Source organism: Lagopus leucura, unplaced genomic scaffold (genome assembly GCF_019238085.1).
Source record: "Lagopus leucura isolate 7727_CA_CO unplaced genomic scaffold, USGS_WTPT01 Super-Scaffold_100004, whole genome shotgun sequence".
In the NCBI taxonomy this organism is placed as follows: Eukaryota; Metazoa; Chordata; class Aves; order Galliformes; family Phasianidae; genus Lagopus; species Lagopus leucura.
Window position 1 is genome coordinate 8980583 of NW_024962264.1, and position 20838 is coordinate 9001420.

Here is a 20838-nt window from a genome sequence, read left to right on the forward strand (position 1 = left end):
CTTGACTTACAGCAAGTGCAGGGCTAGGCACTCAGAAGACTGCAGAACGGCAGCTGTTCGTCTCACCAGGGGAACAGTGAGACAGTGCTAGAACACAGACAAACGACAGCCAGCACGGCCCCCGGCTGAGCCAGCTCCTGCCTCTGTGCCACCCGGAGCACAGCCCCGCAAGCACTCAGCTGGTGCTGCCTTTCAGAAACACTGCAAAATCACGGCACTATCCGTGAGATGCTGACTAGAATGCCTTTGACGAGCAGCTCCCTTCTAGCTGTCTGCTGGGCTGTCTCTTAACTGATGCTCGACTTGGTAATGCACAATCCACAAAACCACACACTTGATCCACATTATTTTCAGAACTATCAAGTACAGAAATGCAATCAGAAAATTTATAAAAGCTAGTAGAATAATTTACAAATGGCAAGAGAAGTCTTCAGAAGCTTCCTCCACGCTTTATTTTATAATTATGCACGTGAAATGAACGAACAGATAAGGGTTTAAATACTTGTAGGTGGGTCTGCTGTATTCCTTAATTCACAGGACACAACTGATGATATTTCTTATTGAACATTTGGTCAGCCTAGGAAAGAGGAGGGAAAAACCCTTAGCAACAAATACATATACAAGGAAACAACAAATGCAGGGAAAATACATACAATGTAGTCAGATAGAAAAGCTTCACAACATTCGAGGTGTTTAGCAGCACAAGAAATCTTGGGAGGAAACTAGCCACAATGCTACAAGGTTTTCTGTATTAGTTTTAAGTATCTCTTTCAAATAACACTTGAATTGCTCTGAGCCAGCTGGTAGAAACACAGTTAAACTGTCTTTTCAATATCCATAGAATCATAGAATCACAAGGTTGGAAACGACCAACAAGATCATGCAGTCCAACCATCTCCTCTTCACCATTGCCACCACTAGCACTAAACCATATCACGCAGCACGTCATCCAGACACCTCTTGAACACTGCCAGGGACGGCGACTCCACCACCTCTCCGGGCAGCCATTCCAGTGCCTGACCACTCTCTGAGAGAAACAGTTCTTCCTTATGTCTAATAATGGCAATGACTCTCATTATTTCCTTAACAACACAAATCTGTAGGTACTGACTTCGTATCACTCTTATTTGGTAACACAATCAAAACTAAGGAAAACGTCCCACACCCAGTCTTTAACTCTTTGCCATTGAAGCACTCATAAGGCATGCCCTTTGGTATCTAAATTTGTTAGTACAACAGAGGTTGTTTTCTCCACATCTGCACTTTTAAGAGAAAAAGCAAACAGCCAACATGCACATAAATGAATACCTGTCACTTTATCATTGTGAAACTGAGAGCGCAGTGGCTAAATATCAAAAAGCCCAGACAAAACATTAAAGAAAACACTACAAAAAACAAAAGTCAGCAGTCAAGATGTTGATAATTCAACTAAATGAAAGATGAGCAGGATGTGTCAAAAGTATCTCTACATGCATACTTACTATGAACAACTTGTACACTTACGTTCCCTTTCTTGTTTTCTTCTTTCATATTCCATTACATCTTCATTATGCTGCTTGAAAAGCTATAAAAACATCATATGTTAAATGGCTATACAACACAAAACCAGAACAACAGAAAAAAAATCACCACTTTTTCCTGAAAAATGAAATCCTAATACCAGAAAGTAAGCCAACAGGTAATCACTGGGAACACAGGGAAGATAAAGGGTAAATTAGATGTATATTTTCAATTGGCCAGTAAGACATAGAATAATAGCATTGCTCAGGTTGGAAAAGACCTTAAAGATCATCAAGTCCAACCACAACCTAACTGTACTACCCTAACTCTAACAGCCCTCCACTAAGTCATGTCCCTGAGCATCACACCCAAAGGGTTTTTAAGCACTCAACCACCTTCCCGGGGAGCCGATTCCAGTGCTTAACAACCCTTTCTATAATGAAGTGCTTCCTGATATCCAACCTAAACTTACCCTGGCACAATTTGAGGCCGTTTCCCCTCATCCTGTCACCAGTGAGAAGAGACCAACCCCACTCTCACTGTAAGCTCCTTTCAGATATTCAAAGAGAGCAATAAGGTCTCCCTTCAGCCTCCTTTTCCCCTCCCTCCCTCCAACGGGGAGAGGTTTAGGTTAAATGTTAGGAAGAAATTTTTCAGGTGGTGAGACACAGGTGCAAGCTGCCCAGAGAAGCAGTAGATGCCCCATCCCTGGAGGGGCTCAAGGCCAGGTTGGATGGGTCCCAGGGCAGCCTCAGCTGGTCAGAGGGATCCCCACCCACAGCAGAAGACTAGGACCGGATCGGTTTCCAAGTCCATTGAGACTCATAGCGTTCTAAGAGTTTTTGCTGGTCAATTTTTTTTTCTTGCTTCCCAAAAAGGAACTGTTGGACCAAGGGGAGGAGGAATACATCCTGCCCTGGAAATTGTGACCCTCACACATGCTGCTCATCCTTCATATTTTCTCATGAGAGAAACTACATCCTGCTCATTCCAACATCAAGCCCAAGAGCTCTTATACAGTGAACAGCAACATGGACTTGGTAAGGCATAAGTAATCCACAAGTCATGCCTCTGCCTTAACATCTGCTACACCATCACCATAGCTAATAGTAGCTATTGCCTTCAGACCACTATGATCTGGAAATGGTTAAGCTCAACAAAATCAACCAACACTTACAAAAGCCCACAGGGCAGCACTGGTGGTGAAAGCCAAGCCAACTCCAACCCAGTTTGGTTGGTCATAGATGCGCTTTCTCGCAAAGAACGCAGAACGAGTCAAAGCTGTAAAGGCAGAAGACTTTAGTCACGTTAATATATAATGTTCCAACACGGACACGTTGGGCACCGCGACGGGACACCACCGGCCGGGATTCAAAACGAAGCGAGAAAACGGACACGTGACCGCAGGCTGCAGGGCACGACTCACAGCGAAGCCCCACCGGTGCACGCTAACACGTAACGGTCCTGAGTAACGGAAGGCCAGTTAAGCGACCACAAGACACCCCATCGGCCCGCTGCCGCCCCTCACCGAGACCGGGCCCGCCACCCGCCAGCTGCAGCCGCTTCACTACCCTCAACGCCGCCGCCATCTTGTCTGTCGGGTGCGGGACGGTCGCAGTCACACAGGCTGCGCCAAAGAGCGCCTTCTACCGGCCGGGCGGAGCCCGCACATCCCACAGGGTACGGAACCGGTCCTGCGGGACGGTAGGGCAAGCAGTACGACAGCACCGCGCGTGGGCAACCACGACCACGGCGCCCACCGCGTCCTTTAAGGCCAACGAACGCCCGGGCTGAGGGGCGGGCTCAGAACTTAAGCCCCTCGCTGCGGCGACGCGTGATTCAATGGGCGGGGCTGGGCGGGGCTGGTGCGGGGTCGTGGTGCATGCGCGCTGCGCGCAGTGACCCGGCTGGGGAAGCCGCGCGCGGTGGCCATTTTGGCGGCGCTTCTCCGGCCTGCTCCGTGACCACGTGAGCGCCGCCCGGGGCTCGGCGCGGGGCAGCCCAGCCCGGCGGGCGCACGGGGCCGGGCCCGCGACCGGCGGACGGAGAGTGTGGCAGCCGCGGGGCGGGCCGGCGGGGGTGGGGAGGCGGCGGCCAGGCTCCGGCGCGGGGGGAAGGCTGCCGGCGGCGGCGAGTGAGCGGCGGGAACGGGACACGGCCCGCACGCCCCCCCACCTCTCCCGGAGCCTGTCGGTGGGAGCGGAGCGGCGGGACCATGCCGTCGGTCAGCTTGCCGCCCAAGGAGAATGCTCTCTTCAAGCGCATCCTGGTGAGTGGCAGGCGGGAAGCGGGTGGGCCGCGCGGCGCGGGCGGCGGCCCCCGTTCTGCCGTGTGGAGGGCCGCGGTAACATAGGTACTGCCGCAACCAGCGCCCAGGGGCACTGCGAGCGCACGACGCCGACACGGCCGCCTTCTGGGTTCCTGAGAGCTCGGATTGTGCTCCAGCAGTCACGATAGTTTGGCGGGGAAGGCGGCTTCTGGAGGAGGAAGTGAAGGGCGGTGGAGGCTTGGGAGCCTTACTGAAGTTTAGCTTTTTTTTTTTTTTTTTTTTTTTTTTTAAGCAGGTTAGGGCTGGCCGCAGCCGTCCTCGACTGGTCAGGAGGGTGTGTTATCAGAGTCACTAACTACGTATATATTTTTGAAAAACTCTGTTTTGTCCAAGAAACTTATGTTCCCCATCGGCTTGGTTTAGTGGGGTCCCTCCAGAGCCCAGCAGTGAGAAGTAGCGCAGGCCTCCCGAAGCAGCTGCACTGCTAGAGTTCTGTAAGGCTCTGCCATGCAAGCGGTGCACGTGGCTGATCTGCGAAACGTTGTGAAAATGGGATCTTGTTTGTAGAGCTGTAAACCTCTGATTTCATAGAATCATAGAGTCATTCAGGTTGGAAAGGGCCTTAAAGACTATCAAGTCCAACCACGACCTAACCATACTAGCCCAACTCTAACAACTCTCCGCTAAATCATGTCCCTTTGGTAAAGACATGAGAAAACACACCACTTGGGTAAGATTAGAGCAGGCACAGGGAACTGTGAAGCTTATTTCTGCTTGGAGGGATTCAGTCCTGCCCAGCAGTTGGCCTGGCTGTGTTTTAAGCACGTACACGTTTTGAGCTGGAACAGTAGAGCTGGTTCAGATCACTGAAGAGAAATGTCTGTTGTAGTCTGTACACTGAAGCAATTACAGTTTTGTGGTCTTTTTACCTGAACAACTTCAATAAAAACACAAAAATTTCAGGTACTGTTTAAGCTACAAGTTATTTGGCTTTCTGTTTCCCTGCATCTTCCAGAGGTAAGCTGGTGACACATAGTCTAGTATTAAGGCTGCCCCGTCTGAGGTGTCTTTTTGAATAGCAAAAGGGTTAAGGTCAGTTTTCATCATGCTGAAAACATGGCTAATGAACCACTTGTCTGCCTTATTATAGGTAATAACCATGCTTTGTAAAGTTTTGATTACGTGGTTGGCTTGAGTGTGAGGTGTCTTTTAGCACATCCTATTTATCCATGCAAGCCCAAGGAAACACACCTTTCCTACTCCCACGCCACCTCACTATACTGCTCTTGTTACAGCCCTTCCTTGATGCAGCCTTGCTTTTCAAAAGGCTGTGATCCTTCACGATGTTGTACCCTCAGCCACTCTTCCTGTGGCCCAGGGTTGGTGAGCAGCAGGAAGAAGTACCAAAGCTTGCCTGGGCAGCTGGCCCATTGGTGGAACCCAGGCTGCCTGGTGCAGTGGCCAGATGAGTTGGCCCGGGCTGGCATGTTCTGGCCCGGGCAGGCACCTAGAGCTGTCCGGGGGAGCAAGACTGGATGAGGATTTTTCAGCAGATGCTTTGGCAGCCAGGCCAAGTGCTATTGAAAGGGTGCATTAGTCTTCAGAGAGATAATTGCTGGCAGTGAAACTATGAACAGAAATGGGATATCAGTCACACTTAGGTAGTAGTGAACATAGGAACTAAGCGGGTGAGCATCTTTGTATTTTTCTAAGTGAAGTTTAAAAAGAAACTTTTTTAAAAAAATAAGTGTTGCTTCTGAATCCTCGTTTCTTTGCCTTTCTTTTAAGAAATGTGCCTGTAGTACAGAAGTGAAATATTAAGGTCTTGCAAAAACCGTACTGAGCTTCCCAACCTGCGTTTACCTTTCTGTAGTGAAAGTTAATTATTATTTTTCAGAGTTTTTGTTTTGTAGAAAACAGCTTACATGATCTGTGAGTTTCTTTTGCATATAGAAGGGCTTGCAAACCAGCATTTCCACTTAGCTGACGAATTCGTAGTTCAGAAAGGTGTGTGCTATGCCTTTGTTTGTTGCAACACTCTAACTAGACTAACCTCTTCCAGTCACATTACAGGTATGCGAAGGTTCTAATACAAAGTTTTCCATATGAATGGCATTTCACAGCTTGATGTTCTGTAGTGCAGAGAGAAAGGAATCTGTGTGATCAGCTTGAATTACAAGAAAAAGCTAAACAAACGGTCACAAGATGATTGATGGCTATGCTGCTTCAATTTGTGCTTCTGTTAAAAATAAAGTTTATGGCTTATGTTGTTCTCGTGGTGTGAAGTACTTGCTCTTAGGTCTGCAGGTAGGTATTTGTGTGCTGCTGCCATTTGCCAAAGGTCCTGTAGAATGTAGAAGAAGAAAAGTGGCTCTGTACATTTTCCCAACTTATTTATTTTGGTCCCACTTGAACATTTGGAATGATTTGAGTCCGTGTTGTTCTTTCAAACACAGAAAATCTCTGAGCGGTCCACAGATTACTGAAGAAGATGTCAGGCAGAGGAAGAGGGCTGCCCCATCCCTGGAGGCATTCAAGGCCAGGCTGGATGTGGCTCTGGCAGCCTGGTCTGGTGGTTAGCAAACCTGCACGTAGCAGGAGGGTTGAAACGGAGTGATCACTGTGGTCCTTTTCAACCCAGGTCGTTCTGTGATTCTATGATAAGGTAGAATATTGAATGCGAGAACCGAAGGAATAGAGGAGTTAACGTTGACACTCAGAAATCTGGATGCGCTATGAATTAATGGAGGAAACAGTTTAGTGTTTTCGTTTTTTGCTATGCCCTTCTTACTAGAAAAAATAAGACAAATAATTGCAGGAAATACGATTGACTGATTTGTATCAAATGTAACTGGTGAACGTCTCTGGCCTTCTGCTAGCTTATTATGCCACCGCATCTGATCAGATGCCATTCACTGGGTATGTTCAGTTTCTACTTCACAAGTCCCATCAACGATATCCAACAAACTTTGCTTTGGATGTAAGAGTTGTATATATCTGAAACGTACTTTAAAAATACTAAAAGCAATGCTATTTGAGGTGGGATTTTTTCCAGTTTCCTGGAAGCAGCAGAGGAAACGGTTTTCAGAGTAAGAATGTTCTGGCAGAGCATGTGCTCACTGTAGCTGGTAGGCTTTGCCTCCAGTTGAGTGCGAATTGAGCAGCAAAAGTGAAGTCCGTGTGTTTAAGGGAAAGATCATTGTATTACGTGATGCCAGTGAGTAAGTAAGGAATTAAGTGTATTCAGGCCTGAATTAATAGGTTGTACTGATCTGTAATCCAGCATGTAGAAGTAATAGGCAAAAAAAGCAGAGCGCAGTGCTGGCCTATCCCTAAGTTTGTAACGTTGCATAAGATGGAAGCTCTTTGTTCAGGTCTGGTGGTTCTATGCTGTGCTTTTGATGCCTGGGGTGGCATATGGGTGGTCAGAATAGGTTCCCTTACGTGCCGGCAGGGCTTGGCTCTGCGCAGCTGCAGTCTGTCCTGCAGCAGGGCATCACGAGCACCAGCGTGTCTGCTGCAGGAGGAAGAGTGCTGTGTTTCACCTTGGGTTGCTCACTGCTGTGATAATGCTGCTCTGTGCAGGCGTGTTTGTCTTTGAGCTGTTCTTCCTGTCCACAGCTTTGTCGAGCGCTCTACTAAAAGCTGTAGGAACTTCCTAATGACATTAAAAAAAAAAAAGCCTGTTGAACAGCATCTCGTTAGTTGCTCTGCTGTGAATGTGCCAAGTCCCTCCTGCCGGGCCATCTTCCTGTGTCTTCACTACAGAATATGCTCGTTGTCCCTCCCGCTTCCAAACTTGACAGACCTGTGCTTCTCCTTCACTCGTGCTTTAGGCAGCAGCAGTCCTTGAAGATAATGCCGTCTCAGCAATTTGGGTGCTGACTCCAAGGCTGCTGAGGTGGCAAACCTGGAGTATCTTATTTAAATGGTCTCACTTGGAGATTAAAGACAAGATTAAAGTCTAATTTTCTAAGTTTTGCTTTTATCAGTCACCAAATAAATTAGCACATTTTGTATGTGATCGTCACTGCATTTGCATGACTGTACTGTAATCAGGTGTGCTCACCTCTGAAGTTGTACCGCGTGCTGTCTCATCTGAAGCACGGAATTGCTATCCGGGCTTTTCCGATATTGGGGCTGCAGAAACGTCCATCACTTTTTTCCCCGTGTAAGAAGGAATGCTACACTTGGCTTTCCCAAAAGTAGGAGGAAAAAAAATGGCTTGGTTGAAACATTGGAATGGAAATAAAGGACGGACCTTCTGTGTCTAGTAGCATTGCTGTGTCTTTGTTAGAGAGATGGGTGCTCCCATGATGGCACACAATCAAGGTAGCAAACCTGGTCATGAAGAACGACCTTTTTTTTTTTTTATCTTAATAGTCACATTAGATATTTTGCAATGACTCAGCGCTACAAGACAACATCTCATACCTCAGAGCTGAGTGTAAAGAATACTTCGGACATAATACAAAGGTAGAAAGTGTCAGTGGCCTCAGCATGTGCCCCAGGCTGTGTCAGGAGTTGCAGCTGAGTTGAAATATCCGTACGAGTATGTAATGACCTTTTGTGGGAGCCCCCCCCTTTTTTTTTTTAATCCCAATTTAGAATTTGAATTTATTTACTTACATGATCGTGGAAGTATAATGCGTATTTGCTATCCGTGCCAGATCTTTTGTCAGTTTCATGCAAGATTCAGAGATGAAGCCTGAGCCCTGGAAATACTGAGAAATGGACAGAAGCCAGCTGATCTGACTTGACACAAGGCCAGATTTGTGACAATTTTTCCCAAGAAGGAGAGGTTAAAATTAAGGATTCACATAATAGCCTGTGATGGAAGTGACCTTGAAGCCTGTCCAGTTCCCCCCTTGCCGTGTGCAGGGCTGCCCCCACCAGCTCAGGCTGCCCAGAGCCCCATCCGACCTGTCCTTGAGCACCTCCAGGGATGGGGCACCACAGCTTCTCTGAGCAGCTGTGCCACTGCCTCACTGCCCTTAGTGAGAAAAATTTCCTCCTAACATCCAATCTGAATCTCCCTGCTTAGTTTAAAGCTGTTCCCCCTTGTTCCATTGCTGTCTGCCCGTGTAAGTAGTCCATCTCCCTCCTGTTTATAAGCTCTCTTCAAGTACTGGAAGGCCACAATGAGGCCTCCCAGGAGCCTTCTCCAGGCTGAATGAGCCCAGTTCCCTCAACCTTTCTTCAGAGGAGGGGTGCTTCAGCCCTCTAATCATCTTCGTGGCCTTGCTGTAGACCTGTTCCAGCAGCTCTGCCTCCTTCCTCTGCTGGAAGCCCCAGGCCTGGAAGCAGACGGGGCCTCTCAAGGGCAAAGAGGAGGGTACGGTTCCCTCCCTTGTCCTGCCAGCCACTTCTCTTTTGAGGGGACTTCACGGTGCAAGCAAAATAAGCAAGTAGTAATCAATGGAGCTGACGTTGAATAATTGATTTATTTTTTTTCCAGCAAAAGTTTTGCTTCATAACTTTAGTTTTTCTTGTGGAAGAGCTGTAACTATTTGTCTGCAGCTGTTTCCCACTGGATTTTGTCAAACGCTGCAATGCAAGGCTGCTTTAAAAGCATGGGCTGATTTTTCCTGCCTCTGTACTAAGTGGAGAGGTTCATGTATTTCTTCTTCTTAATTGCTAGTTGCAATTTGAACCTGTCCTTCTGATGTATCCCGCCTTGGAATGCTGTCTGTGGAGTATCATTCACCCCAAAAAGTAAGGCAGGCTGTGCAGGAGCAGGATGCCTTAGTCCCTTGGCTTGGACAGTTGCTGTAGCTGTTCCTTAGACAAAGCCGTTGTGTTTGTGAACTGCACGGCAGTGAAGGAAGATGCTAGTTTTCAATTCTAGTTGAGAGCAAAAATTTATGCAAGTTGGCCATGGAGTTTTTCAGCATGATCTGTTAGATTTGACTAATTTTTTCCATCTTTTCACATACAGGTCTTTTGTTTGTTGTGAACTGGAATGCTGTGGTTGGAGTACTTACTTGTCTAGAGCTGTTGAACCGCTTGTTATGGTCAGTGCTCAAAAGACAGGGTGAGCAATTGCTCCTAATGCTTCCAGCTTGCAGAATCTTCTTTACTCCTTTTAGCTTGAATTAGTGCACCTCAGTGACTTGACCTGATCTAGTCTAACCGTAGAGAGAGTAACTGCTGGGAAACCTTGAGCTGCACACTGGCAGGGTTTACTCTCCTCTAACTGGCTACATCTGAACAGCGCTGCAGGAGCAGATAGCTTCTGAGTGGCAGGCGTGCACGTTAATGCATTTCAGGTGCATGCCTTAGCTAGTGCTAAGGCCATTTACGCCCAGACGTTCTGCTGCTAAAACCAGTGGAGTTGCTGGTGTTCCCATACAATGCCACAAGGATGGTTGTGGCTGCTGCTGGGAAATGCTATGCAGTCCTTGAAGGAGTGTATCGTTGGAGCTGGAAGAATTCTTCCACCTTCTGCTCAACCTCGCAGTCCCTCAGGGAAGTAGGTAGCAGAATGGAATCCCTCCATTGTTTTGGCACAGGCAGACCCTTCTTCATCATATTTCCTGCTGGGAACTTTGAGGAGCAAGCAAAGCGTTTACCCGCGCGCATATGTCAGTCGGTTCCCCAAGCCGGTAACGCTTGAATGTGATGGCAAATAGACTGCAGTATACTGCTGTTTGTTGATGAGGCTTACAGGCTACGTGACCTGCTGAGGAAGAGAGGTAGGGTGGAGTACAGCGGACTAGTGATGAAAATTAAGGTCGCCACTCCACTGGTTTGGGGCAGAATCCAGTTTTGGTTCTGATTTGGTTCTGAAGAAAATTGTATTTTGGTATTGGCTAAATTAAGTTGCAAGCTTTGGCAGAGTTACCATCAGCAAAGCAGTGGAATTAGTGCTAGTTCCTGCAGATAATGGAGTTAAAAATGTGACTTCCTCGTGACCCAAGGAAACGTATCATCTTAGAAGAGAGTTAAGTACTTTGTACTGTTCTTTGCAGAATTCAGTTTTTTATTAGAATTTGCACACTATTGTTTCAATTTCAGAACCTATTGCTGTGAATTACAAGTTAAACGTTGTAAAATTTCTAGAATATGTTAGCTTGTAGTGAAGAGAAAGCAATTAGTGCAGTGCCGAATGAAGTTTGTATAGAAGTGCTGTCTGTGCTCTTGTTGGCAGCCCTTGAGTATTCAGCTAGCTCTAGCAGCCCCCTGGTTTGTCAGTTTTGCCTTGCATTCAACCTGGTGGGTCACCAGTGGAATTGCTGGGTAAGGTTTTTCACTCTGCTTTATGGTGGCCATCAAGAAAGAAATGCAGAGGAATTCATTCTCATATAGCATGGTGGATGTGAGCGCGTAAGGCTGGCTGCCAGCTGATTCTGCTTAGATGTCTGGAACCAGTTTTGGTGCCTCAAACTCTAGAACATGAGCCCTCCTTCCGCCTTGAGCTTGGATTCTAGAGAATACAGGCTATAGCTCTGTTTCCTCCTGTCAGTCTGGCTAGTAATTGCTGTTTGCTCAGCTCCAGTCAATAAGTACTTAGTAGGGGGGAGAAGAACGAATGCAATTATTGCCTTACCTGCTGTCATCTGAAGTGACTTTAAAGAATTCCTACTTTTTACAAAGTCACCTTGTTGGCTTTTAGTATAATTGTGTTAAAGCAGGTGTCATTTCCTTACTCTAATGTAATAAAGAGATTGAGTTTGGGCATTAAAAAAATCTTGGTATGCTTGGAGTAGGCTGTACTTGTGGCTACAGCGTGTATAGAAAAGCTTGCTAGAATACTTGTACACATCTGGTGACACAGGAAAGGAAAAACTCAGGGGGGCAGCAAGTGTGTATTAGAGAGTCAGTGCTGATAGTCTTTTTTTTTTTTTTTTTATAGCTTTAGACATCGCCTTCTTAGAAGATGAACTTTGATGTCTTTTCCTGGCATGTTGTCACAAGCTGTAGCAGGGCACTTGTCTGGCAAGCATCACAAGCACACTGGCTGCAGAAGTGTGCGTGTGCAGGAGCTTAGGGGAGGCAGCGCTGCAGTCCTTGGAAGTGTGGAAGATGTTATTTCGTAGAACAGCTGTCCCACTGTATGTGTGTGATGCCTGGGCATAGCCACCACAAACTGCTCCTCTGAGAGGAAAGCAGTGACCCAGAAGAAGACTTTCCGCTTAGTTTTTCTTTCACTGATTCTTTCCTCTTACAGAAGCTAATTGACCCCCAGCAGGTCATTTGATTTTTCACTCCCAGGCTAGGCGTTTAGCTTACAGCCATCTTTCTGTGTGTAACTCTTCTTCCTTTCCCTTTTTTGGATACTTTTCCTAAAGGTTTTCCTTTTGTGTTTCTGCTCCTTCGAGCCACGGAGGATTCAATAAGGTTTGCATCAATAAGATTTCAGTAAGGTTTGGTAAGCACATGTCATAGTGGCTCATGCTGCATTCGTCATTTCCTTCTCTCATTTGCAGCTTTATTTAGGCCGACTCTCCTTAAACTTCAAGGTGAAAGCTCGGTGGTTGGACTACATGAAATGAGAGTGCTTAGAGATAAGATTTCTTGCTCATAGCTGGCATCTGTACAGCTGTACTTCAAACAGATCACGCAGCCCTGGAGCACCCCTCGTCACCGCTTGTGACACGCATGGAGACATGTTCTGGAGTTCCTGTGGCTGCACCACTTTGTGGCAGGTTTTACTGCTTCCCCACCCACCTAAGTGGGAGCGAATGGGAGGGTGCCTAGGCAGCAGCTTTTATGATGGGTGATTTGAAAGAGAAGAAAAAAAGGCTTGATGCTGTTGCGCTGTCAGCTGTGAGAAGTGGTTGATCAAAGCCACTTGGCCAGTTTCTTAAATCAGGTCATATCCAAAAGGTGTAAATAGTAATCCGACTTTTTTTTTTTTTTGCTGTGTTTTTTTTTTTTTTCCCCAAGATGCCTGTACAGATTTGTTATCTAACCCTTAGTCTTCCTTCCCTTCTTCTTGCAAGACGGTTTGTCCTTTTTCTGCCTTTGGAGATAGGAAAAGTCACCTTACAGTGGTACCTTTTGAGTCCTCTGACCACTGTCCTGTCCCGTGACCCTTTTAACCAGCGTGGGAAGCAAGAGCCTTGCCTTCGGTCTTCAGCCTGATATTTTGGCTGTACAGCTCTTGGAAACCTTGAGAGCAATACGGATACTTAGTATAGCCTTTTCATTTACAAAAGAAAACAAAAACCGAAAACATCTTTGAAGTTGATGGTTGGTGTTTCCATCTTTACTTTGGAAGAGAAGATGGGGCGTTAAGCAGCACCCCTTGTGATGCCAGAGCGACTGAAACCCGAGACGCTGAGGTGGATGTGCTCTTTTATTTTTTTAAGCGTGCCCATAACATCCATGTAACTACTTAATAGAGTTTTCTTTTTTGAACTTTGTTTTACCTGAAATCTCTCTGGTCTAGCTCAGTTAAACTTAAGGGCAGATGGTGTGATGTATTTTTACCGATGTAGCCAGCGTGGAACGGTCTGAGGAAAGATGGTGCGCTTAGCAGGAACATTGTTACAAGACCTTTGTTTAACACTCTTGCCCCCAGAGATGGTAAACAAGAGCCGCTAAGACTCTCTTCTGAAAGACTTTCCAGTGACCGCAGCAGCTGGGGCTGTGCTCAAGCAATGCATGTCTCTGTGCTCCTATACTGAAGTTGGGGCATGGCGTTGGAGTGAAATGAAACCCTAGAAATTCATGGTGTTTGCCTAAATGACTGAAAGTGATTGTGTCGGTGCTCACAGAGCTGCTGCTTCCTCTGGTTTCTGTTTAGAGATTGGCACAGGCTGTGAACTGACAGAAGGAAGAGACTGAAACTGATTTCAAAAGTTTGTTCATGCCGTGTGCCTCTTTCTCATCACCGTCCTCTTGCATAATGAGATGAGTCACACACAAGCGAATTGTTGGCTTCAACAAAACTGTTTATCGTTTCGCAGTCAGTTCAGTCGTGTTTGCAGTGAAATAAAGATGCAGTTTTAGAGCGTGTTGCAGTACGCTTCCGGCCTTGTTCATTGTGCACGTAAACACTTTGGCTCCAGGTCTTTCTTCTTAGTATTGGGAATGGCTCTGCTGGTTACGTTCTGGTGAAGAGCTTTGTGAAATAGAACAATAAATGAGGAGTATGCTTGTCCTTTAGCTTTTTTAAATTACTTAAATCAGGACGCTGTTTACAGAAGCATTTCAGATACAGGACTGTGTAAGGATTGATGTGCTTTTATTCTTCCAATATCCCCAAATTTCAAAAATAGGAAGAATTTTCTTGTACTTGTAGTGATGTTCTCTTCTGGGGAGAAAGTTCAGTGCGTGAAATAATGAATAGCTTCGTCAAATAGAGTAACAAGTGTTACGTTACACAACAAAGACGTCCAGTGTAACCGTGGAAAAATGGGAACTAAAGCACAGGGAAAATACAGGATTAGCTGGAGGGATACAAGAAATTCTTTTCACATACGAAATGAGCTCTGCAAGCCTTTGCTGCTGATGTCTAGAAATAATAATGTACGCTTAAATAGGCACTTAGTTCTTGGTGGTTTCTGTAGGTAATACAACTGTTGATAGCTTACGCGTGTGAACACTTAAGAGCTTTTGTGAAAGAAAGTAGCAGCAGTGTATTCTAAACTGGCTTTAATAAATGTAACAGGTAAAGCAACAGAATTTTGACGATGGGAAAAGAACATAGCCTGAAATGAGTGGATTTCTGTAGAGGTCCCGAATCCATTACATCTTTGGCATCTCTGTTTAGAAGGATCGAGGCATTGATTGGTGATGCCAAAGTCAGATGTTTCCGAAGTTCAGTCTCTTGAGCTGCAGGGAAGTTGTTTGGCCATGCAGAGTTCCTCAGTTGTGGTTTTCAGGCCAGAGCTGTCCTTCACTTCGTTCAATATCATAAAATCGGAGAACATCCTGAGTTGGATGGGACCCGTGAGAGTTGTTGAGTCCAACTCTTGGCTCCGCAGGGGACCACTCTATAATCAAGCCCTATGTCTGAGAGCATTGTTCACTTGCTTTCTGAACTCCTGCAGCTGCCCTGGGGAGCCTGTTCCGGGCCTGACCGCCCTCTGGGGAAGAACCTTCTCTTAATACACAGCCTGTACCTCCCCGATGCAGTTCTGACCGCAGTAGAGTTCAGCAAATGTTACGTTCATGTTTATGGAGTGCAAATTCTTAGTAAGAACCCTTGGAATGCAACATGGGTTGCTGAAAGGAAGATGTGGAAGATACAGAAGCGGCTTTCATTGTGTTTGTATGCAGTGCATAATCTTAGTTTATGTGGATTTCTTTTGGAGAACCTCTGTTTGCAAGCAGAGCTCAGATTTCTTAACCATCTTAATTATCTACATCGTACCAACACCCATTCATTAATTCTTGGGTTTACTCGGCCTCAGCGTGGACAAGTATCTTTACCAATAAAACCACTAAGACTTAGTAGTGACTCTATTCTTGGCAACCCAAAATAATAGTGCATTTAACAGCATGCTTCACGGTGGTTTTGCATGCTGAGATTGTTACCTTCTTGCTCCCTAAACGCTGTGCAATATTGTGCAAATAAGAAGTGTAGTTGCATACGGGAATAATGAAATTGAGCTTCGCAGCTCTGGAGAGATGCAGGGAGGCCAGTAGCAGTTCTGGCCCACGCAGATTGCCAGCAGCACGTTCAGCTCAGACCTGTTGATCTGAAAGCTTACTGCCAAAGTGATGTATTGAAAGTTTTCAGAGTCAGTTACGTGTGTATTCACTGTAGCTGTAAGGCTGTTTCCAGCCTCTGGCACCACAGGACTCTTGTATTGCTCTGCAGAGAACTGTTGATACCCTCCTGTTTGTTTGCAGGTTTTCTCTTGTTCTAAACACTTAACCTGTAAATGGAAGAGTAGCAAAATACAAAGCACTTCCGTAGTTCTTTAGTATATACACCCTCACTGTGATGCAGTATGTCTGAGGAGGCTTCAATTCATGTGATCTGAGCGATGGAGTGATCGCTGCTTATCAACAGATCTTCTGTGTTGAACACTTCCAGCCTTGTAAAGAAGCGCATGACTGGCACTTGCGGGCTCGGAACGTGCCATCACATTCTAGGTGTGAGTTGTCAGGGTGTACAGGAATGTAATACTTTACCTACAGAGACTGCAGAATTGCATAATTTTCTGCATCACAATTTTGAGTATGGCAAGATAATGCTAGCGTGCATTGGTTGTGAGAGCTTGGATGTATATCAGACCTGTGTGGTGTTCAAATTATTATAAGACATTGCTTACAGAGATGGCTTACAGAGATGGCAAGACCCAGTGCCTTGTTTTCACAGCCTCTGTGGTTGTTGGAAATGCTCGCAGCCTTTCTGTGAAAGGTGATTGAGCTACGATGAGTTGAGTGCTTACCAAACTATGTTATTAAATAAGGTTTGCATACGGGAAGGTTGAATCTCTCTTATCTCAGGTACGTCACATCTCTTCTGCGGTGTCTTATCTGAGAGCATGCTGTATTGAAAGCTATCTTCAGGTATACGTTTAACTTTGCGTTGCCACCAGAACATAGTACTTTATCTGGGCATGGGAAAATTTTTAATTATAGGAAGGTAAAAAGGTCTTAATAAAACAGTAGTATGTTTTCTAAAAGTCTCGTCTTCGCTGCCAGTTCACTTCTGGGGGATATACTTTTACCCTGAATGTTTTGAATAACCGTGCTCTGTTCTTCTTCAACAGCGGTGTTATGAACATAAGCAGTATAGAAATGGGCTGAAGTTTTGTAAGCAGATCCTTTCTAACCCCAAGTTTGCAGAACATGGAGGTAAGTTTTCAAATGGCACGGGCTCACTTTTTTCCCCACGCAGAAAATGAAACTGGCAATGATTCTCTTAAGTATATTATAGTCCACAATAAGTTATATTCAGTACGCTGTAAAAATTTATATGGTGCCTTATTGTTGATGATTTGCCCTTAAGCGGATTTTCTTCAAGTAGAAAAGCGAATCATCCAAAAGTCTGCACCGTGACACGCAGTCATGGCTGGTAAGGTTTGTGGTTTTAAAGTCTGATCTTACCATAGTCTTAGCTTGCCATTCTTTATGCTGTAAGTCTTAATAGTCATTAATGTGATGCAAGCTTCTTAATACAAGTACGTAATGTTGAATTCACTTATCGGGGGAAATTACTTTTCACCAGTGTGTAGGAAGTAATGCAAGGCAATAGAAAGGGATTGAGTGGTGCTCAACGGCACACAGCACTGTGTGCTTCCAGCCCAGAGGGCCAGCTATATCCTGGGCTGCGTTGAGAGAGGAGTACTAAGCAGGGAGAGGGAGGCGATTGTCCCCCTCTACACAGCTTTTGTGAGGCCCCTTCTGCAGTACCGTGTCCAGGTCTGGGGCCCCCAGCACAGGAAGGACGTGGAGCTCTTGGAACGGGTCCAGAGAAGGGCAACTAAGATGATCAGAGGGCTGGAGCAGCTCTCCTATGAAGAAAGGTTGAAGGAACCGGAATTGTTTCGCTCGGAGAAGGCTCCGGAGAGACCTTATTGTGGCCTTCCAGTACTTGAAAGGAGCGTATAAACAGGAGGGAGGACGGCTGTTTATGCGGGTGGATATGGATAGAACAAGGGGGAAGAGTCTTAAACTGAGACAGGGGAGGTTTGGGTTAGATATTAGGAGGAAGTTTTTCACCCAGAGGGTGCTGACGCACTGGAGCAGGTTGCCCAAGGAGGTTGTGGATGCCCCATCCCTGGAGGCATTCAAGGCCAAGCCGGATGTGGCTTTGGGCAGCCTGGTCCGGTGGTTGGAGATCCTGCACGTAGCAGGGGGGCTGAAACTAGGTGATCTTTGAGATCCTTTTCAACCCAGGTCATTCTATGGACGGTACGTTATCCCTCAGCTCTGTGGTCTCATTACTTCTTCTGAAGGAATGGTCTCTTTGGAAGAGGCGAAAAAATTGCTTGTCCCTTGCTGTATTTTGACTGTTGAGTTGAGTCTGTCTTCTCTCCAAAAAATTTTCTTTGTGAACTCGGTTGGCACGGATGGGTTTGTAGAAGTCTCCAAGTGTTTTGTGAATAGATGCTCGAGCGGTTTAAATTAGTATTTTCCAAAAGGTTTTGTAAAGCAGAAAGTTTTTTATGTCCTGAAAATAAAAATCTTCTTTGCTTTGGCTCTGGAACTACTGAATGTAACTTATTGTTGTCTGTGATACTCTCAATAATCTGCTAGTTTAATTTTCCCTGTGGAAAAAACGCAGTATCTTCATGCTGTTAATGGAGTCTGCAGTTACATTTGTGCTATACAGGTATTATGTTCCATAGAAAATCTCGTAGAACCGAATCACTGATAGTTGTTTGATCTTTGTGTTTTTAGAAACCTTGGCGATGAAAGGACTAACATTAAACTGTCTAGGGAAGAAAGAGGAAGCTTATGAGCTGGTGCGCAGAGGCCTAAGGAATGACTTGAAGAGTCATGTCTGCATCCTTTTGGAAGAGAGGTTTTGCTTATGAATGGGAAAGTCTTTTCTTTAACTCCTCGACCTGTGGAATTGCAGCAAGAGCCAGTAGAGTTATGCGTAAAGTTACGGAATTTGAGAATTTGAAACCGTGTCCAGTATCTAGGAATGCTTAAACTATCCAATAGGCAGTTGCTTTGCAGCTATTCTTGCCGGTGGAGTTAAATCAAAAGTTATTCTGGTTGGTGTTGCATATATTTGTTTTTATCGTTCGAGCACAACTCTAAATTTGTCGGGGGCTGAACTGGGCCTTTAAGCATGCGATTTACTTCAGAAACATTAGTAGTTGCTATTGCATTGATGAGAACTGGTCATACAGTTAGAATGCAGGAAGCACATTGGTTCAGTTGTCTAATCAAGCCCTTACTCAGAAGCAGATTTAAGTACACTTGATGGTCTTTCTCAGAGATCCTGCTGCAATTTGTTCCTCGGTACATTAAAAGTAGAGTTTAGGACGTACTACAGGCACTGTAACTATCTACCTGGTCAGTAGTTCTATATTTTCCATCTGCTTTGTGCAGCGGAGGAGAAGAGTATAACGATTGCAATGATACTGTTTATAAAATGGCTTTGTAGCTTTTTACCAACTTCTTTTTACCAACCACTGCCAGGTTAGATTTGTTTTCTACCTGCTCAAGTGCAGTGGAATCCTTAACAGAGTTTTCCAGGTTGGCATGTCTATGGTCTGCTTCAGAGGTCAGACAAGAAGTATGATGAAGCTATCAAATGCTATAGAAATGCACTGAAATGGGACAAAGACAATCTTCAAATCTTGAGAGATCTTTCTCTGCTACAGATTCAAATGAGGGATCTTGAAGGTTACAGGGTAAGTATACGTACTTACACGTATTACCAGCTTCTAGGGAATTGCAGTAAAGACTGCGAATTATTGCATGACACTTAAAAGAAGCCACATTTACATTATGAAATCCAGCGTTTAAAGCATTTACTCAATAGTTTTTGAAAATAAGTTGGATTATTGAGCAGTTTCTCTAACGTGTTCAGATTATTCTTTTTTAATCTCACTGCAGGGTTGTTTGCTATACTTGGCTCCAGTGCTGCGTAATGCAGCCATACCGTAGGTGATCCTCATTCTTATTGCATTATTTGATTTACTAGTTGTATAATTTTTTAATTTGGCTGAGACAATGGCTACCTGTCGAAGTTTGTTTCCTTTGGTTCAGAGCAACCTTTTCCATATGGAAAAGTACATTTTAGTGCCAGTTGTTAAGTTTCATGACACTGGAAACAGTTTTGCTTAGGGAATTCCACAAAGCATCAGAACAAAGCCAAGAAAATGAATAGCTGCTCTTTTGCAGGAAACAAGATATCAGTTGCTTCAGCTCCGACCTGCACAACGAGCATCATGGATAGGCTACGCTATTGCTTACCATCTGTTGGAAGACTATGAAATGGCAGCAAAAATTTTAGAGGAATTTAGGAAGACTCAGCAGGTAAGAGGAAATCGTGGCATTCCTGCGTGAATTGCTTCTTAAGCCAAAAAGGAAACACCGTTTCCCTTTGTGATATGAAAACCTCATGCTGTTTTTTTTTTGTCAAATGAGTGAAATCCCAAACGAGTTCTAGAAAGCTGAGCTTTCTCATGCCTCTTTCCCGTGTAGACATCACCTGATAAAGTGGACTACGAGTACAGTGAGCTGCTGCTGTATCAAAATCAAGTCCTCCGTGAGGCTGGACTACATAAAGAAGCGTTGGAGCATCTTTGTACCTATGAAAAACAGATCTGTGATAAATTGGCTGTGGAAGAAACTAAAGGTAACTACTACTCAAAGATGCATTTGAATGCACGGTTAGGCAATGGAATGCGTGTGCTGTCAGCTTTTTCCGTCTTTTGGAATTGAGATTGAAAAAACAAACTCTTAGTTCGATGTTTATATTAATTTTTAAAACTGTTGTGGTAAAGGACAACCTGCCTTGCAGCTGCGCCGCGCCTGTCGCGTGTCTCTCCCAAGTAGGTAAATCATCAGCAGAGTGCAGACTTGCTGTTCTGAAACTCTGGAGCTGATGAGCGTTTCAGACAGATAGTTCTGAGCTGGTGAGGTAAAATTCTGTTTGCGTAGCATAGCCAGAGCCTAGCTGCTCTAGGATTTAATGCTGGTCCTGACAGACAGGCCAAATGCTGAAAGGATGGAATAATCTTAGAATCACAGAAACGCCAAGGTTGGAGAAGACCTTCAAGATCACCGGTCCAACCATCCACCTATCACTAATAGTTCTCACCGTACCATGTCCCTTAACACAAAATCCAAAGGTTCCTTGGACACTTCTAGGGTCGGTGACTCCTCCGCCTTCCTGGGCAGCCCATTCCAGTGCCTGACCAGTCTTTCAGAGAAGTACTATTTCCTAGCATCCAGCCTGAATCTCCCCTGGCACAGCTCAAAGCCGTTCCCTTTAGACCTATCACTAATGACACGAGAGAAGAGGCCGTCCCCCAGCTCACTGTAACCTCTCTTCAGGTAGTTATAGACAGCAATAAGGTCTTCCCAGAGCCTCCTCTTCTCCAGACTGAACAATCCCAGCTCCTTCAGCCGCTCCTCATAAGGCCTGTGCTCCAGACCCCTCTCCAGCTTTGTCGCCCTTCTTTGAACCCGCTCCAGGG

At 45.4% G+C, this 20838-nt stretch overlaps 2 protein-coding genes across 4 annotated transcripts in view; one reads left to right on the plus strand and one right to left on the minus strand.

Moving 5' to 3' along the window:
• Nucleotides 1–427: 427 nt before the first annotated feature.
• Nucleotides 428–3297, minus strand: NDUFC1 (NADH:ubiquinone oxidoreductase subunit C1). 3 transcript variants are annotated; one of them, XM_042871415.1, is made up of 4 exons: nt 3029–3297; nt 2678–2781; nt 1482–1564; nt 428–577 (listed from the first exon to the last, which is right to left on the minus strand). In XM_042871415.1, coding segments are annotated over exons 1-4 (249 nt in total). In that variant the 5' UTR covers nt 3090–3297; the 3' UTR covers nt 428–576. The 3 variants fall into 3 exon arrangements, with proteins under 3 accessions (XP_042727349.1, XP_042727351.1, XP_042727350.1); XM_042871417.1 differs by having other exon boundaries at nt 1504–1564; nt 3029–3296; XM_042871416.1 differs by lacking the exon at nt 428–577 and having other exon boundaries at nt 1481–1564.
• A 325-nt stretch (nt 3298–3622) lies between these two features.
• NAA15 (N-alpha-acetyltransferase 15, NatA auxiliary subunit) overlaps nt 3623–20838 on the plus strand; it is a 34948-nt gene continuing 17732 nt past the window's right edge. Inside the window, exons 1-6 of the mRNA XM_042870425.1 lie at nt 3623–3769; nt 16444–16528; nt 18077–18181; nt 18887–19044; nt 19538–19672; nt 19841–19994. Coding sequence (XP_042726359.1) covers nt 3716–3769; nt 16444–16528; nt 18077–18181; nt 18887–19044; nt 19538–19672; nt 19841–19994 — 691 coding nt within the window. The 5' untranslated portion in view covers nt 3623–3715. The remainder of the gene's footprint in view (nt 3770–16443; nt 16529–18076; nt 18182–18886; nt 19045–19537; nt 19673–19840; nt 19995–20838) is intronic.

Bases quoted from the DNA above. Each gene is read 5' to 3' on its own strand.
- NDUFC1 (XM_042871415.1), bottom strand. From the start codon at position 3,089: ATGGCGGCGGCGTTGAGGGTAGTGAAGCGGCTGCAGCTGGCGGGTGGC. The intron at 2,782-3,028 runs GTGAGGGGCGGC...CTGCCTTTACAG, and splicing joins GGGTGGCGGGCCCGGTCTCG to CTTTGACTCGTTCTGCGTTC. The intron at 1,565-2,677 runs GTAAGTGTTGGT...ATGTTTTTATAG, and splicing joins GTGCTGCCCTGTGGGCTTTT to CTTTTCAAGCAGCATAATGA.